This window comes from Crassostrea angulata, chromosome 6 (assembly GCF_025612915.1).
Source record: "Crassostrea angulata isolate pt1a10 chromosome 6, ASM2561291v2, whole genome shotgun sequence".
Classification (NCBI taxonomy): domain Eukaryota; kingdom Metazoa; phylum Mollusca; class Bivalvia; order Ostreida; family Ostreidae; genus Magallana; species Magallana angulata.
Window position 1 is genome coordinate 55,769,100 of NC_069116.1, and position 12,770 is coordinate 55,781,869.

The 12,770-nt window shown below is 34.2% G+C and overlaps 1 protein-coding gene across 14 annotated transcripts in view; it reads right to left on the reverse strand.

The window, feature by feature from the left end:
* LOC128187025 (beta-hexosaminidase subunit beta-like) overlaps positions 1–12,770 on the reverse strand; it is a 36,002-nt gene that overhangs the window by 17,565 nt on the left and 5,667 nt on the right. For 3 of the 14 annotated variants that reach the window (XM_052857086.1, XM_052857092.1, XM_052857079.1), the window contains exon 2: positions 222–332. In XM_052857086.1, coding sequence (XP_052713046.1) covers positions 222–300 — 79 coding nt within the window. In that variant the 5' untranslated portion in view covers positions 301–332. The other 11 variants (XM_052857088.1, XM_052857081.1, XM_052857083.1 and 8 more) reach the window with 10 other exon arrangements.

The window sequence follows — 12,770 nt, forward strand, 5'->3', positions numbered from 1 at the left end:
CTTAAGCAATACAGTGATTAATTGTTAATTCTCCTTTGCTTAAAATCCAAGATATCAAACCGTTTTATTTGACCTTTGGGAAGGACTGATAACTTCACTTAAAAGTGCTACTTGGTGGCACAATATTTGATTCATTAGACTTTTTATCTGAGTGATACACTCTTACCAAATATTCTTGTTCAGATTTGGGGGGTGGGGTGGGATAATAAACTTAAAATTACCTTGACCCTGTTGGATTGGATCACAGGTGACCTTGATAAGTAAGATGGTCGTACTGAGCAGGGGAAGGAATAACTTCATCTTAGTCGTGTGGCTTCATGGATCTGAGTTAGCTACAAGTACATAAAATAACTCTCATATTAATACGTTAAACACTCCTAAATACATTAAACCATTCATAAATACATAAAAAGACTCCAAAATACATCAAGTTCACTTTTGTTGCACATAAAACTATCATAAACACACAATACATAATCAAAATGTGCTACATTTCCTATCTAGTTGCTTCCAATGGGTGAAACTGGCTACAGATGAATAAGAATCATTCAATACTTATAACTATTTCAATAATAAATTATTCAATGCATGTACTGAATACGTTCTGTACACACAGATACTGCTACTTTCAATGACCTGAACTTGCAACCATGCAATATACAGTCAGATCAAATACTCACTGAGATCATTTTCACAAGATTTCATTTGAAACAGCTGAGGTCATGAAACCATAAAACATGTGAACACCTTCTTGCTGACATTTTATGGCCAGTTAAGCTGGTAATTATGAATGCAATATAGCATATGTTCTATAATAACTACACTACTCAACGAATCATTAATGTAATACAAAATTGATTGACATTGTTTCCAGCTCAACATTCATAGGAATCTATTATGCAATATGAATTTGAATTATCGAAAGGATGCTTTGCATAGAATTAAAACAGCACTGAAGGAGACATGATCCCTGCTCATTCATCAACTTGCGGGTTTTACTGGTGCTTTCGATAGGTAAACAGGTCTGTCGAATTTGAAATGCATCAGAAATGCATGTGTAATTCATAAACTAATGAACCAAAAAGATGTAAGCTGCAATTACACGTATGTATAACAAGTAAACTGTTGTAAGCTGTGTAATCACTAGGAAAGCTGTCTGTTGTCTGTTAACATCTCTAAGTGATTATAACTGACAGTGAAAGTGTATAATCAGGCTAGAAGTTGGTCTAAGTTAAATAACTACCAGGTAAACTAATTTAAAGTACACCGACAGCTATTTTAAAACAAAGGGCTATCGATTTTAATCACACAGGTACACATATACAATAGAATACAGGTTTAACTTTACACAGACTTTAAGTCTGTGTAAAGTTAAACCTGTATTCTAAATATATTTTATAAACCTAGTCTTAATTAGTCAAATAAACAAACATATATATACCAAACACTTCTTGGTTTTATACTTCATTAATGTTTTAATCCATTTGTTGAAACCATTTCACAAACTACCCTCTTCTTTTATTTAAATACCAAGAAACTGAATTTCAAATGTTTACAGGATACAAATTTGTAAAATATACACGCAACAAATGTGTTTCTTAAATGTTCAGGATATGACTAGACAGAGATGTTTTACAGGAAAAAAAACTTAACTTTATTCATTTTACAACACCTGATAACTACTATCTCAGACATCATTTAAAGTTGCAGCCAAAGCACTTGAGTCCATCAGCTACCCCACTGTCCCAGGCTGCCATAGTGGCAGATCATGCATGACTGACTAACACTCTATTTCGCACAAGATGCAAATCTGAATAAGTAATATTTCGTGATTGTCTACTAAATTAAAATGATTTTCTGAAACCCTGCACAAATAATAAAACTGCCAAATTTGCATAAAATGCAGCTTTTTGGACAGCCAAGTATTTTGGCAGTGAAAATAATGATAAAGTACCTGTAAACAAATCTAAAATCTTAGCTAGTGATGAATATTAGTTTTTTTCCATGAAAAAAAAATTACAAATATGATGATTACCTACCTAATTATATAGAAATTAGCAATTTCAAGCACACGCCGCGTGGTCACTGGAAACAGGGAATCAATTTATCCCAGTCTACATGTAACGCTTGCTCTTATGCCCTAATCACTGATGATGCCATGCATGAGGAAGTTATGATTCAGAAATGTTGACAAGTAAAACGTATAATTTGTGACCTGTTTTTACTCCATATAGTACATGACAATTGTCATGGCAAAAACTTTACAAGCACCTGTTCCCAAATCGCTCTCAGGAACATGAACTTACTTAATAAGAGAAAGTTTGAGTACCAGTACACTGTTCAAAGTTCACAAATTACATCCATTGAACCTCCAGTATGAGCCAATTATCCTTGATGAAATTCAATAACCAACATACTGGATAAAATACATCTCCAGTAACGTGTCACTCGCACTGTACGCGATTCTCCGGCGACGTTGCATCAAAGTGAAAGCGAGATGCCTGTTAGATCAGACAAACAATGACCTCGGAGGGTTACGTATAAAACACACTTGTTTAGTGATCCACAATAAAAACAAGGAATTACAACCCACAAATAACAATTAATTCCTCTATCTCTTCTCCCTGACTGACAACACACCACTAAACTGTCCTCTATTCCCGAATTAAAATAATTTCCTTATAAACCTCGATCAGTGTAGAATTCTCCGCATTATACTAAATAATTGGTTAATTACAAAAACAAACATTTCTACATACGCAATATCTTTTTCGAAACAACTCCTTGCATTCTCATGCCGCTTTGCTTTTAATTCAATCAAAGCATGAAAACGTAGTTGTCCATTACCCAAAGCAAATCTTTTGTGTGTCAAAATTATCTCAACCTTTCACTTCATTAAGATCTCAGTTCACAAACAACATGCCACTTGTTTCAATGGTTCAGTGTTTCATTTATCAATGTACTTGGGGAAAGCTGCAGAGAATGTTCAGTTTTTAAAAGTACAGAGCTTAGACTTACACTTCAATAAAAGCCAAAATCTATTATAGCAAAAACATGTTTCACATTTCTGTAGTAGTTTAACTTATAGGTAATAAATTACCCCCATTATGATTTCAGGTTTTGAAAAGAGTATTATGTTGCATCCCTCTATAGTTTTTAAACGATACATTCCAAATCTTTCCTGCATTTCACTATTCAAAAGGGTCTTCTCAAGTTTATGAACATACATATTAAAATCAGATAGTAGAAATGTCTTATCAAGGATTATAGATTAATCAGCATTTCTGTTAGTTCGATAGCCAATGTCAAACACAATATCGTGAGTTAATCATTCTCTCAATGGCCTGTCTTATCAACAGCAGAATTTACATGGATTATCTGCAGTATCGATCCTAATTCCCAAATACACATGAAAATAAATTTGGTCTTACTTACTCCCAATGAAGAAGATATCACCTACCTACACTATAAAAACCCATGTGGCACTGTCAGTAGCCCATAGTAGCACAGTAGCTGGGACAGCATGTGTACCAGTGAAATACCGAGTCCGTCCCCAGAGCTGGCAATTAAGATAACCCACTTCACCTGTTTGTTTATAACTTAGTTTTAGTACTACATGTACACAGATGACCAGTTGACATAGATATGTGTAAACTGTTTCCTGGAGGAGATGATTCAGCCCCCAGTTAGGTTGGAAGGTGGAGGCACCAGTAATACAATATCCCATGCAGTCCTCCTTTCAAATTTAGCACAACATTTTCAAAATAGATCAACTTTCAACTAGTTATATTATCCAACTCCTAGATCAAATCAGCATCACTTATTGGAATTACTTTACAGATTCCTGGAAAAATTGGAACGTTTTTTCGTATATTTAACTCACCAAGGATGAGTAGCCATAGCGTACAACTTACTGAGCCGTGTCGACTATGAACGTGGGTCTCTATCTTACATCCGACAGTCTCATGAATTAAAGCGCCTTCAGATTTCCATGTCAACCAGTTTTAAATGTCCAGATCCCGTGTGTTTTCCTGAGGGCAAAACTAAAAGTTGTATGACCTCTTTCGGTTTGTCTATTCTAGCTAAACAGTGATATTTAAACAGTCCCTCATTTATATAAGCAGTGTGTTCTCTTGAGTCTTAACCTTGAAGTCTATAGATTTTAAAAATCTGACTTGAAATAGCACCTCTTCATACCAGCTATTAATCTACGCACTATACTAGCCCCACAAAAAAAAGACATATCATAATAATTGAATCCATTCGGGCATGTGTACCGGTATTCATGGGTGTATTGAAGGCAGAATAACATTTTTTATATGATATAATTACTAATATTGTCAATGACTGGTGAATTTTCTATTGAAACAGGGTAACAACATTGGCTTTTAATAAGCCATTTCTGCTTAGTAAGCTCTAATAAATAATAAAACAGTTAGATTTGCTTGTCACGTAATAAGAGAGTAATACAAATTATACTACATGTATTAATTTTCCATAACCTAGCATTTGAAATATTTAAAATTTCAAGAGAAAAAATTGATTTTGTGGTATATGATCACATAGGAGTTCATTTAATTATTTGAAATATGACATAATATTTACTTTATTCCCTTACAGTGTTGGTTAGATACATTGGTATACATATACATTTAGCATATTAGGCAAATTTATGCATTTAGTGATAGAGCTAGCATGCGCTGTGTTTCGATCCTCATCAAAAACAGTCAGGAAACATCATATATTTGCTCCAAAACATCAATTTTTAAAAATAAGATGATCTTCTAGACATCAATATGATGTCATTAGGATTATTTGCTTTTACACACTTATTTTACAAAATTAAATCCATGATGAATTTAACCACAGTATTAATAAATACATGCAGAGACACTGAGTCGATACATAATACATTTTAGAGATTATGATAGAACGAAATTAAATTAAGGTTTTTTTTGGTTTAAAAACAACAGAATTTTAACCCAACGAATATATGTGCTCCTACAGTTCCTAAACAGTCAGTGACATGTAAGTATTCAGTTCACAATCCATGACATATCATGCTTCAATATCATTCTCTATTTCATTGCAACTTCAACTTATTCATAGTCAAGGTTTTCCTTGAACCATGATGAATGCAAAGTTATTTTTCTTAAATTTTCATTACTAAAAGCAGTCTGTTCTTTCACTTAAGTCTTACAAATTTTTCAATTTTAAATGTGATTTAAAAGTATCAAAGTACATTTTATCATGTAATATTCAGTGACTCACAAAAATGGAAAGGTATTTCAGACTCAAGTATTTGCAGTTTAAATATTGATTTCAACTAATATTGACTTAAATACAAAAACACTAACTAGTAACTGCGAACAAACATTTTTCTTGTCGTAGTTGTGAACCCAATGTTATCTTAACACAGAGCTCAAACAAATAGGTACGCAGGTAACACAAGCTCTGACAGCCACCGTACAGGAACTGATCGGCTATGTACAAAATGTATGTAACACAGGTACAAACTAACAGGAAATCTGTTGTTTTAGAGCCACTCTGTTCCACAGATAAGCTTTCTAACCCACTGGGCCTATTTCTGATATTTCTGACAGTTGTAATTCATTAAGTGACTACTACGACTATACGACTGTACGTATATCCATCATCTCTGTTTTGTACACAATTGTATGCTACAGCTCCAGGTGAACAGGTAAAAGTTTCCCATAAAACATCCCAACCTGCTTAATATGCATTATCTATTCATCAGGATTTCTAACTTTTCAATAACTCACTGATGCCCTTCCTCTTCTATTCAGAGACATGCATTGCATCATGACAAGTAAAATCTCAAAAAAATTAAACAAAAATTGTTAAACTGAGTTACTTTCAAATATCAATCTTATTTCATCTCAAAAGAAAACATCCACAAATTGCTTGGGGGTAACAACGTGACAAAGATGGAGTAAAGAAGCCTCATAAAATTTTCCACATTGTTTGATTATCATGAAGTCATATAATCACTAGTTAACTGTATGGTAGAATCCATATCAGATCTTGGTACATTAAGCAATTTGCTGCATTGATGCCTAGGAGATCAGAATTCAAGCAGAAATATTAGTTGCTTTGATATACCATGCTAGTTTATAGGTACTGAAGTATGCAAACAACAGCTTCAGTGGTATGGATGTTTGACCTTCAAGAAAAATTCAAATAAAAACTCAGTGTTGTAACATACTTCCAAGGTCTATTATTTCTAAAATTATTGTTAATCTGGCTCCACTGTAACCAACTTTCCTCTGGTCAATTCTTGAGTGTATTTACCTCAAATATTCATAATTTTCTTTTTTAAGAATTCTAGTTGAGGTCCTAGTTGAGTGGTTTGATGATAGTGAGGCCTGGACAATCTACCATAATACATGTATAAATCTAAAGTGATGGCCCACTGTGTATTGGAGCTAGAGTTCACCAGTATAGTTAGATATCAGCAAAAGAGAAAAAATATAGGGTTTTTTGGGGGGAGGGGAAGAAACAGCATTTTTTCATCATTATAATCTTCATTTACATGAACTTTAACACTTCACTATACCTGAACATGCAACTATTCCATTGCAGACACCAAGCTATAGACACTTAACTCTATAATTACCGCCTACACATCAATCTGATCCACATTGTAGAGCTATAGAACTTAACTCTAGTTTACTGGATTCACCTATTATACAATAATTAAAGAAGATTTGCCAGGATCTTATTTCTTGTGAATGACAAGAAACAGGGATATGCATTATCCTTCCAAGATTGGCATGTGTGTATACAACTAATACTTGTTACCTTAAAACAGGATAAGTTTGGAATAATGTGAATGTTTATTTTTGCAAAACCTGGTAGCAATATCTCTCTACATTCTGCCGTGTAACTAGGAAGGCTGTAATCTCTTATCACAGATGAGGGGAGCATCGCTTTAGCCACGGAGTGGTCTGCTTACACCGGGGTAAGAGAAGATTTGGACCAAACAACTATCATACCATGTTATACTGCATTAAACCTGAAAAACTTTTCCCAAAACAAGTTGTAGCTTGAAAGCAAATGGCTCTGGTTTGTCTAACAGTGAACTGATCTGCTACTCGTTGAGGTGCCTCCCACGTAATGAGTTTTGTCCACAGATCCAAACACGGTTTTAAAGAATTTTTCCTCTAAATACATTCAATGAAATTGCAACAATCACACGACACAACTAATGTGAGAATCTCTGAGAAAAGTGATAAATTCTTGCAAAAGCTAAAGTGCAAGACTAAACATCTCAATAACTGTTTAAACAGGGCAGCTGGCAAAACAAAAACTACATCTCACAGTAATATCATTACCTCAGTATCCTGAGAGATGTTACAAGTACTACTCTTCTAGCTGTGACTAAAGACCAATCACTTATGACAAGTGACAGAAAAGTTCAGAAATCAAGTAGAGTCTTAATTATGTTCTCCGCAAACACTTTCCATTGCGGGGGAGAACAACATATCCTAGGAAGGTTATTTTAAAGTCACTATTACTGTAGAACTGCTATATACCAGCACAGATAACGTGATAACAAGATGGCCTACAAAAATACAGGTCACAATTACCTGGACATAGATATTGGGGAGTACAATAATCACCCCTACCTGATCACTGTCCATAGCTTCACTACATCTGACACTGGTGGCGTTACACACTGTCCCCCTACCATCATGACGATAAACCAGTCCCTGTGTCAGCTGTATAGCTGTGGGGGCAGGGAGTCTTAGGGACAAAGAATTCATAACCTCTCAGGGACCAGGGCCAGAGAGTATTTGGGACAGAGAATGCACAGCCCCTTAGAGACTGGGGCAGGGAGTATCAGGCACAGAGAATGCATTACATCTTAGAGACCGGGCCCGTGACAGTCTGGAAAGCACTAGCTGGTTGATCTCAAAGACAAAGGAACAATGTCTTTGACAAACACACAGGCGACCTTTCATCTACTGTACTGGAGTATGGGAAGTCAACTTTTATTTCTTTCACAGCCAAAATATTCATTTTGTTTACCATTTACTCTTTCCAATAAATTTTGTTTCAATATATTACATTAAGATTTTGGCAATAAACCCCCAAAAAGATCAATTATTTATATGTGAAAGAGATAAAATTATTTGAACTAAAACAAAAACCAAACCATACAAAACAGCAGATAGGGAAAAATAAACACCAACAAAATCTATGTAGAAAACCCCAAATATAGAAAAGAATCTTTATAAGAGCTTTGTTAATTAGTGTTAGAAAATTGTCACACACTAAAAATAACCAAAATTTAAAACTTGTAAACAATGATTATTAACAGTAAAGTTGTAAATAAGAAGACTCAGACATCTCCCAACTGTTGAAACGTCCAGGAAGTAGATAATAACGGAGGAGGACCATTTACACAGCTCCCTGAGAACTGCTTCAAGCCTACCTATCAATGTTCTACATGTACAGCCAAATAATGTACATATTGTGGTCACTATCAGACTGTGTACCTCACAGCTTAACTCTCATTTGTATCTGTAGCACCCATTGTTTATTCCGCTGATTTTTTGCCTCTTCTTGGGGTATGTTTACATCAAGAGCAAGGAATCTATCTTTTATCGTGTCCCTCTCACTGACTGCATTCGTCTTCACGTCTTGTACTCTACACCATTACCACAGACTCCAGAACTATAACCTGCACTTTAGGTACATAAGAGTCCACAAAAATCATGTAATTACCAGGTACATGTATAAGGTAAACACAATTATCTTTATCTGATCAGAGTAACTTCTTGGTAACTCCATAGTACAAATAAACAAACTGAAATGCAGTATCAAATGAACTATCAATCCAACTGATTTTTAAGGTAACATGACAGAAACCAGCCCTTTATCAGCATTGATTAAGCCCAACTTATAGCCTGTACCTAGATCTCTGTGAACACCGAGGGAACACAAACCAGGAAGACCGAGTCCATGCTTCCTGGATGATGCAGCGAGATTCTGGGCACCAGGCTAATTGATTAAGTCTTTTACCTGTGCTAAACACACCACTGAAAGCTCTGCTAGTATTCAGTCTGTATTCAGTAGTCAGTCTGACCTTTGCGTACAAATGATTTCAACATATTTTTATTGTACAAAAAATACAATTGGGATTGGGCACAAGCTCCATAACTTAGCCCTACCTCTCCCAAATAAGCAGCAGAGTTCACACTAACCTCTCATACAAAATATAATGAACCTTCAATTTTCAAATCACTTGAAATATGAATCATTCCTGTTATTAAAGGAAGTAAAAATTATCTGGCTCCGAGAGGTGACACACTCCATCTGCACTAGTTTACAGATTTATAAATCTCTAGGCATTGCCATTTCATTTACATTTTTTTTAAATGACTGTCTTATAACAAGTATTTTATATTACTAATAAGTTTTTAGATTAATAAGTTGGCCTTTCAGGGGAGACCTTGTACACATGAAAATCATAACAGATTTAGACATTGACATTTTTTCCATCATCCCTCATTATTCATTTATAAAGTAAGCACAGACACCTAATAGAAGTCTGAATTGTTTATAAAATCAAATAAATTTTCATGCAACTAATTATCCTAGAAAGTCATATACATGTACATATTTAGATTTTAAAAAATCACACTCAAAGATTACACTTTTTTCAGAGATATAAAAATTTTAATTAGATATTTAAAATGATTTCGAGTTACACAAAAATTATTACAAAGTGCATGTGCAATGGAAGTGTGAACAAAAAGGATATCTTTTAATTAATCCCCCCCCCCTTTTAGTTCCTAGCAAATCCATCATTTACTTCAACTTCAAAAATATTGTACACATTTGTTTTTTATTAGACAAAACCATTTTTAAAGTAAATTAAGTTGAAGCTAAGGTCAAAGTTTATTTTCCCGTATGTATTATGTACCCGTCTCATCATCTACAGAAATCTTTACAAGTAGCAGATCACTTTGTTACCTTTTTAAAAATTCATGAATTCCTCTCTAGAACCTCTAGGTATTTTATAAACAAGTTTTATACATCTGACATTCAATTCATAAAAAGATATTGGCAATGCTTACATGAGTGAGAAAACTACCAACGGTACATCACTTATCAATCTGCATAATCATTTCTCAGAATCCATATAAGGTAATACACTCTAGAACTGAACCAAGCAGATTGAAAGGTAATTACTGTCTGACATGACAACATAAGACTACCAGCCAAACTGTCCATTAATATAAAGGTGCAGACAAATAAACTCACATAAATACACAATACATAAATCAATGTGCACTGATGAGTACTTAAAATTTTTATGACTGAACAAACACATTATTTTTCATCACATAGTTATGCAGTTCCACTTACCTATACATCTATATGTACTGTTCTTACTTCTTATGTATTTTAAAAACCAATGTTTAATAAGTACCAACAAATTCAAAATTTTAATGCATATACATATGTAATACATTATTCAGAATATATCTATTTCCATCCTGAAGCACTTTAACTTCAGTAGTAAAACAAACGACCATTAAAGTAAGAAAATAAAGGTCTGAGCCTGTACCAAACACAATGTTATAATGTAGGAGCCATCACCATACAAACATAAGCCTTCATACCTGTACATCTAACAATATTCTACAATCTTTACTACAAAGACAATTGTAAAACACAACATATTTATATATTGACTATTACATGAAAAAGATTAAGATGGTATGGGACATCTGTCAGTATTAATGTGGATTAAAGTACATTATACAGTGGCGTGTTATATGTCTTTTCTCATTCTTGTTCTATCAATGCCACTGTTATAATTAAAATATTTTCACTGGTTCAGAATTTTCAAATTTTACAATATTTAACCAAAAATTACATTTTAAAAATTTTTGGAAAGGTAAAAATTTAAAAATTCACAGCAGGATTTGAACTCATGACTTCGTAGTGAACTCCCTTTCCCACTGTGCTACACTGTTAGGTGTAAATTTTGGGGAAAAAACTATTTATTAAATAACACTTGATTTGATTGTTTATTTCGATAAATAGTACGTCACAACATGGAATGTGTTCCATATCACCTGAAATGGATTCATGTTGAAATAAGAAAGTAACAGAGTAATAACTTATTGACCAATCACTGCTCTAGGATCAATCTGGTTCCTGATCTATACCTACTGATTGTACACATGAAGGATCCCTGTCAATCTATCACAACTGACCTTGTCTCTCTAACAGCTCAGTGTCCTCGGTTGACACACACACACAAAGTTCGCTGGTTTTTGTACGGTACATGGGATCAAAGAGTTATCTCCCTTGGTATTCACACGGCCATCCCCTCAAAAACCATTAACACCTGTCAGGCACACCACCAGCAGGAAACCAAAAACACTCACTGACTCTGACAACAGTATTTTACTTCTTAGGTTTAGTGTGAACTTTGAAATGTTCAGAGCTCTAATAATAACCACAGTCTGAGAGATAACCTTGGGGTCATCTATCAATTTCAGATCACCCCACTCACATTGAATGTCAAATGTTACGCAATTTTCAGAATTTCATTTATCAATACTCTAAGAGATGCTAAGTGTTTCCTACATATATTAAATTTAAAATGTCAGGTATAACATTTGAATTAATAGCCTTACACTCACTGACAGGCCAGTGTTGTCAGTCAAAGCAGAGTTAGGAAAGAAGGTCTATGTATAAAACTATTCACAGAGATAAGAGGTTTACCTATAAACTCTGGTCTTGATACATGCATGCGGACACATATCCTATATATTGATGACTTTTTATCAAAATAATTTGACACTTCAGCAGAAAATGTTCTGCTTTTATACTCTCTCTCTCTCTCTCTCTCTCTGAAGGGTCACTGTGACAAGGATTCTTCTTCTCATACTATATTGTAGTTAAGACATACCATATTATTACTTATTCTGTTTGTTACTAACTGATTTTATAAATATATTAGGTTGACCAATCTCACAGATGGCGAGGTGAACTTTCAAGTGAAATATTTCTTCAGAAAAGGTAGTAATCTATGCAAATCTATGTAAAAGTGGCCTAACATCTCATCCATTTTTACACAATCAAACTCTTCTAAATCATCACTTTCATCTTCAAATACCCTTTGCAAATCCTAAATGCACCCTTGTTTACTTACAGTGTTTTGTTGCCATTCAATTTTAAACCGCTACATTTTCTCCCTTGTCTCCGCAGAGGTTTAGCAAATCTCAACGGTCAACACTGTCATTATACGCTGCTCCGGACACAAAAATGTAACGTCAATTCGAAGGGCAACTACTCTAATTCAAAAGTAATTCCAAAGGGCAACTACCGGTACTCCAAATATTTTTAGAACTTACAAATCCCAGTTTCTGTATTAAAAATCAAAATGTAAAGATGAGCAGGCAAAGCGTCGGCCATATTGCCGAACATTAATTCTCACCAGACTGACATCAAGAAATATCCGGCAGTCTTGTGTCATGTTTAAGCCAATGAAAGTGTGACATTTCAGTCTTAGGGCAAACGAACTTTGTCGCCTCCGACTCCCTCCCCTTTCTATTTAACTACAAATTATTGTCAATGCCACCCAACCTTATAGCTTTTAATATGTTTACTGAAATTATAATTCTAGCTTATTTTCAATATCTTTCAAATTTTGAGACTTTTGAAAAGTACAGCATTACTATAATAATACAAAAGTACCTATAGAAATGATTGGATTGCCTCCG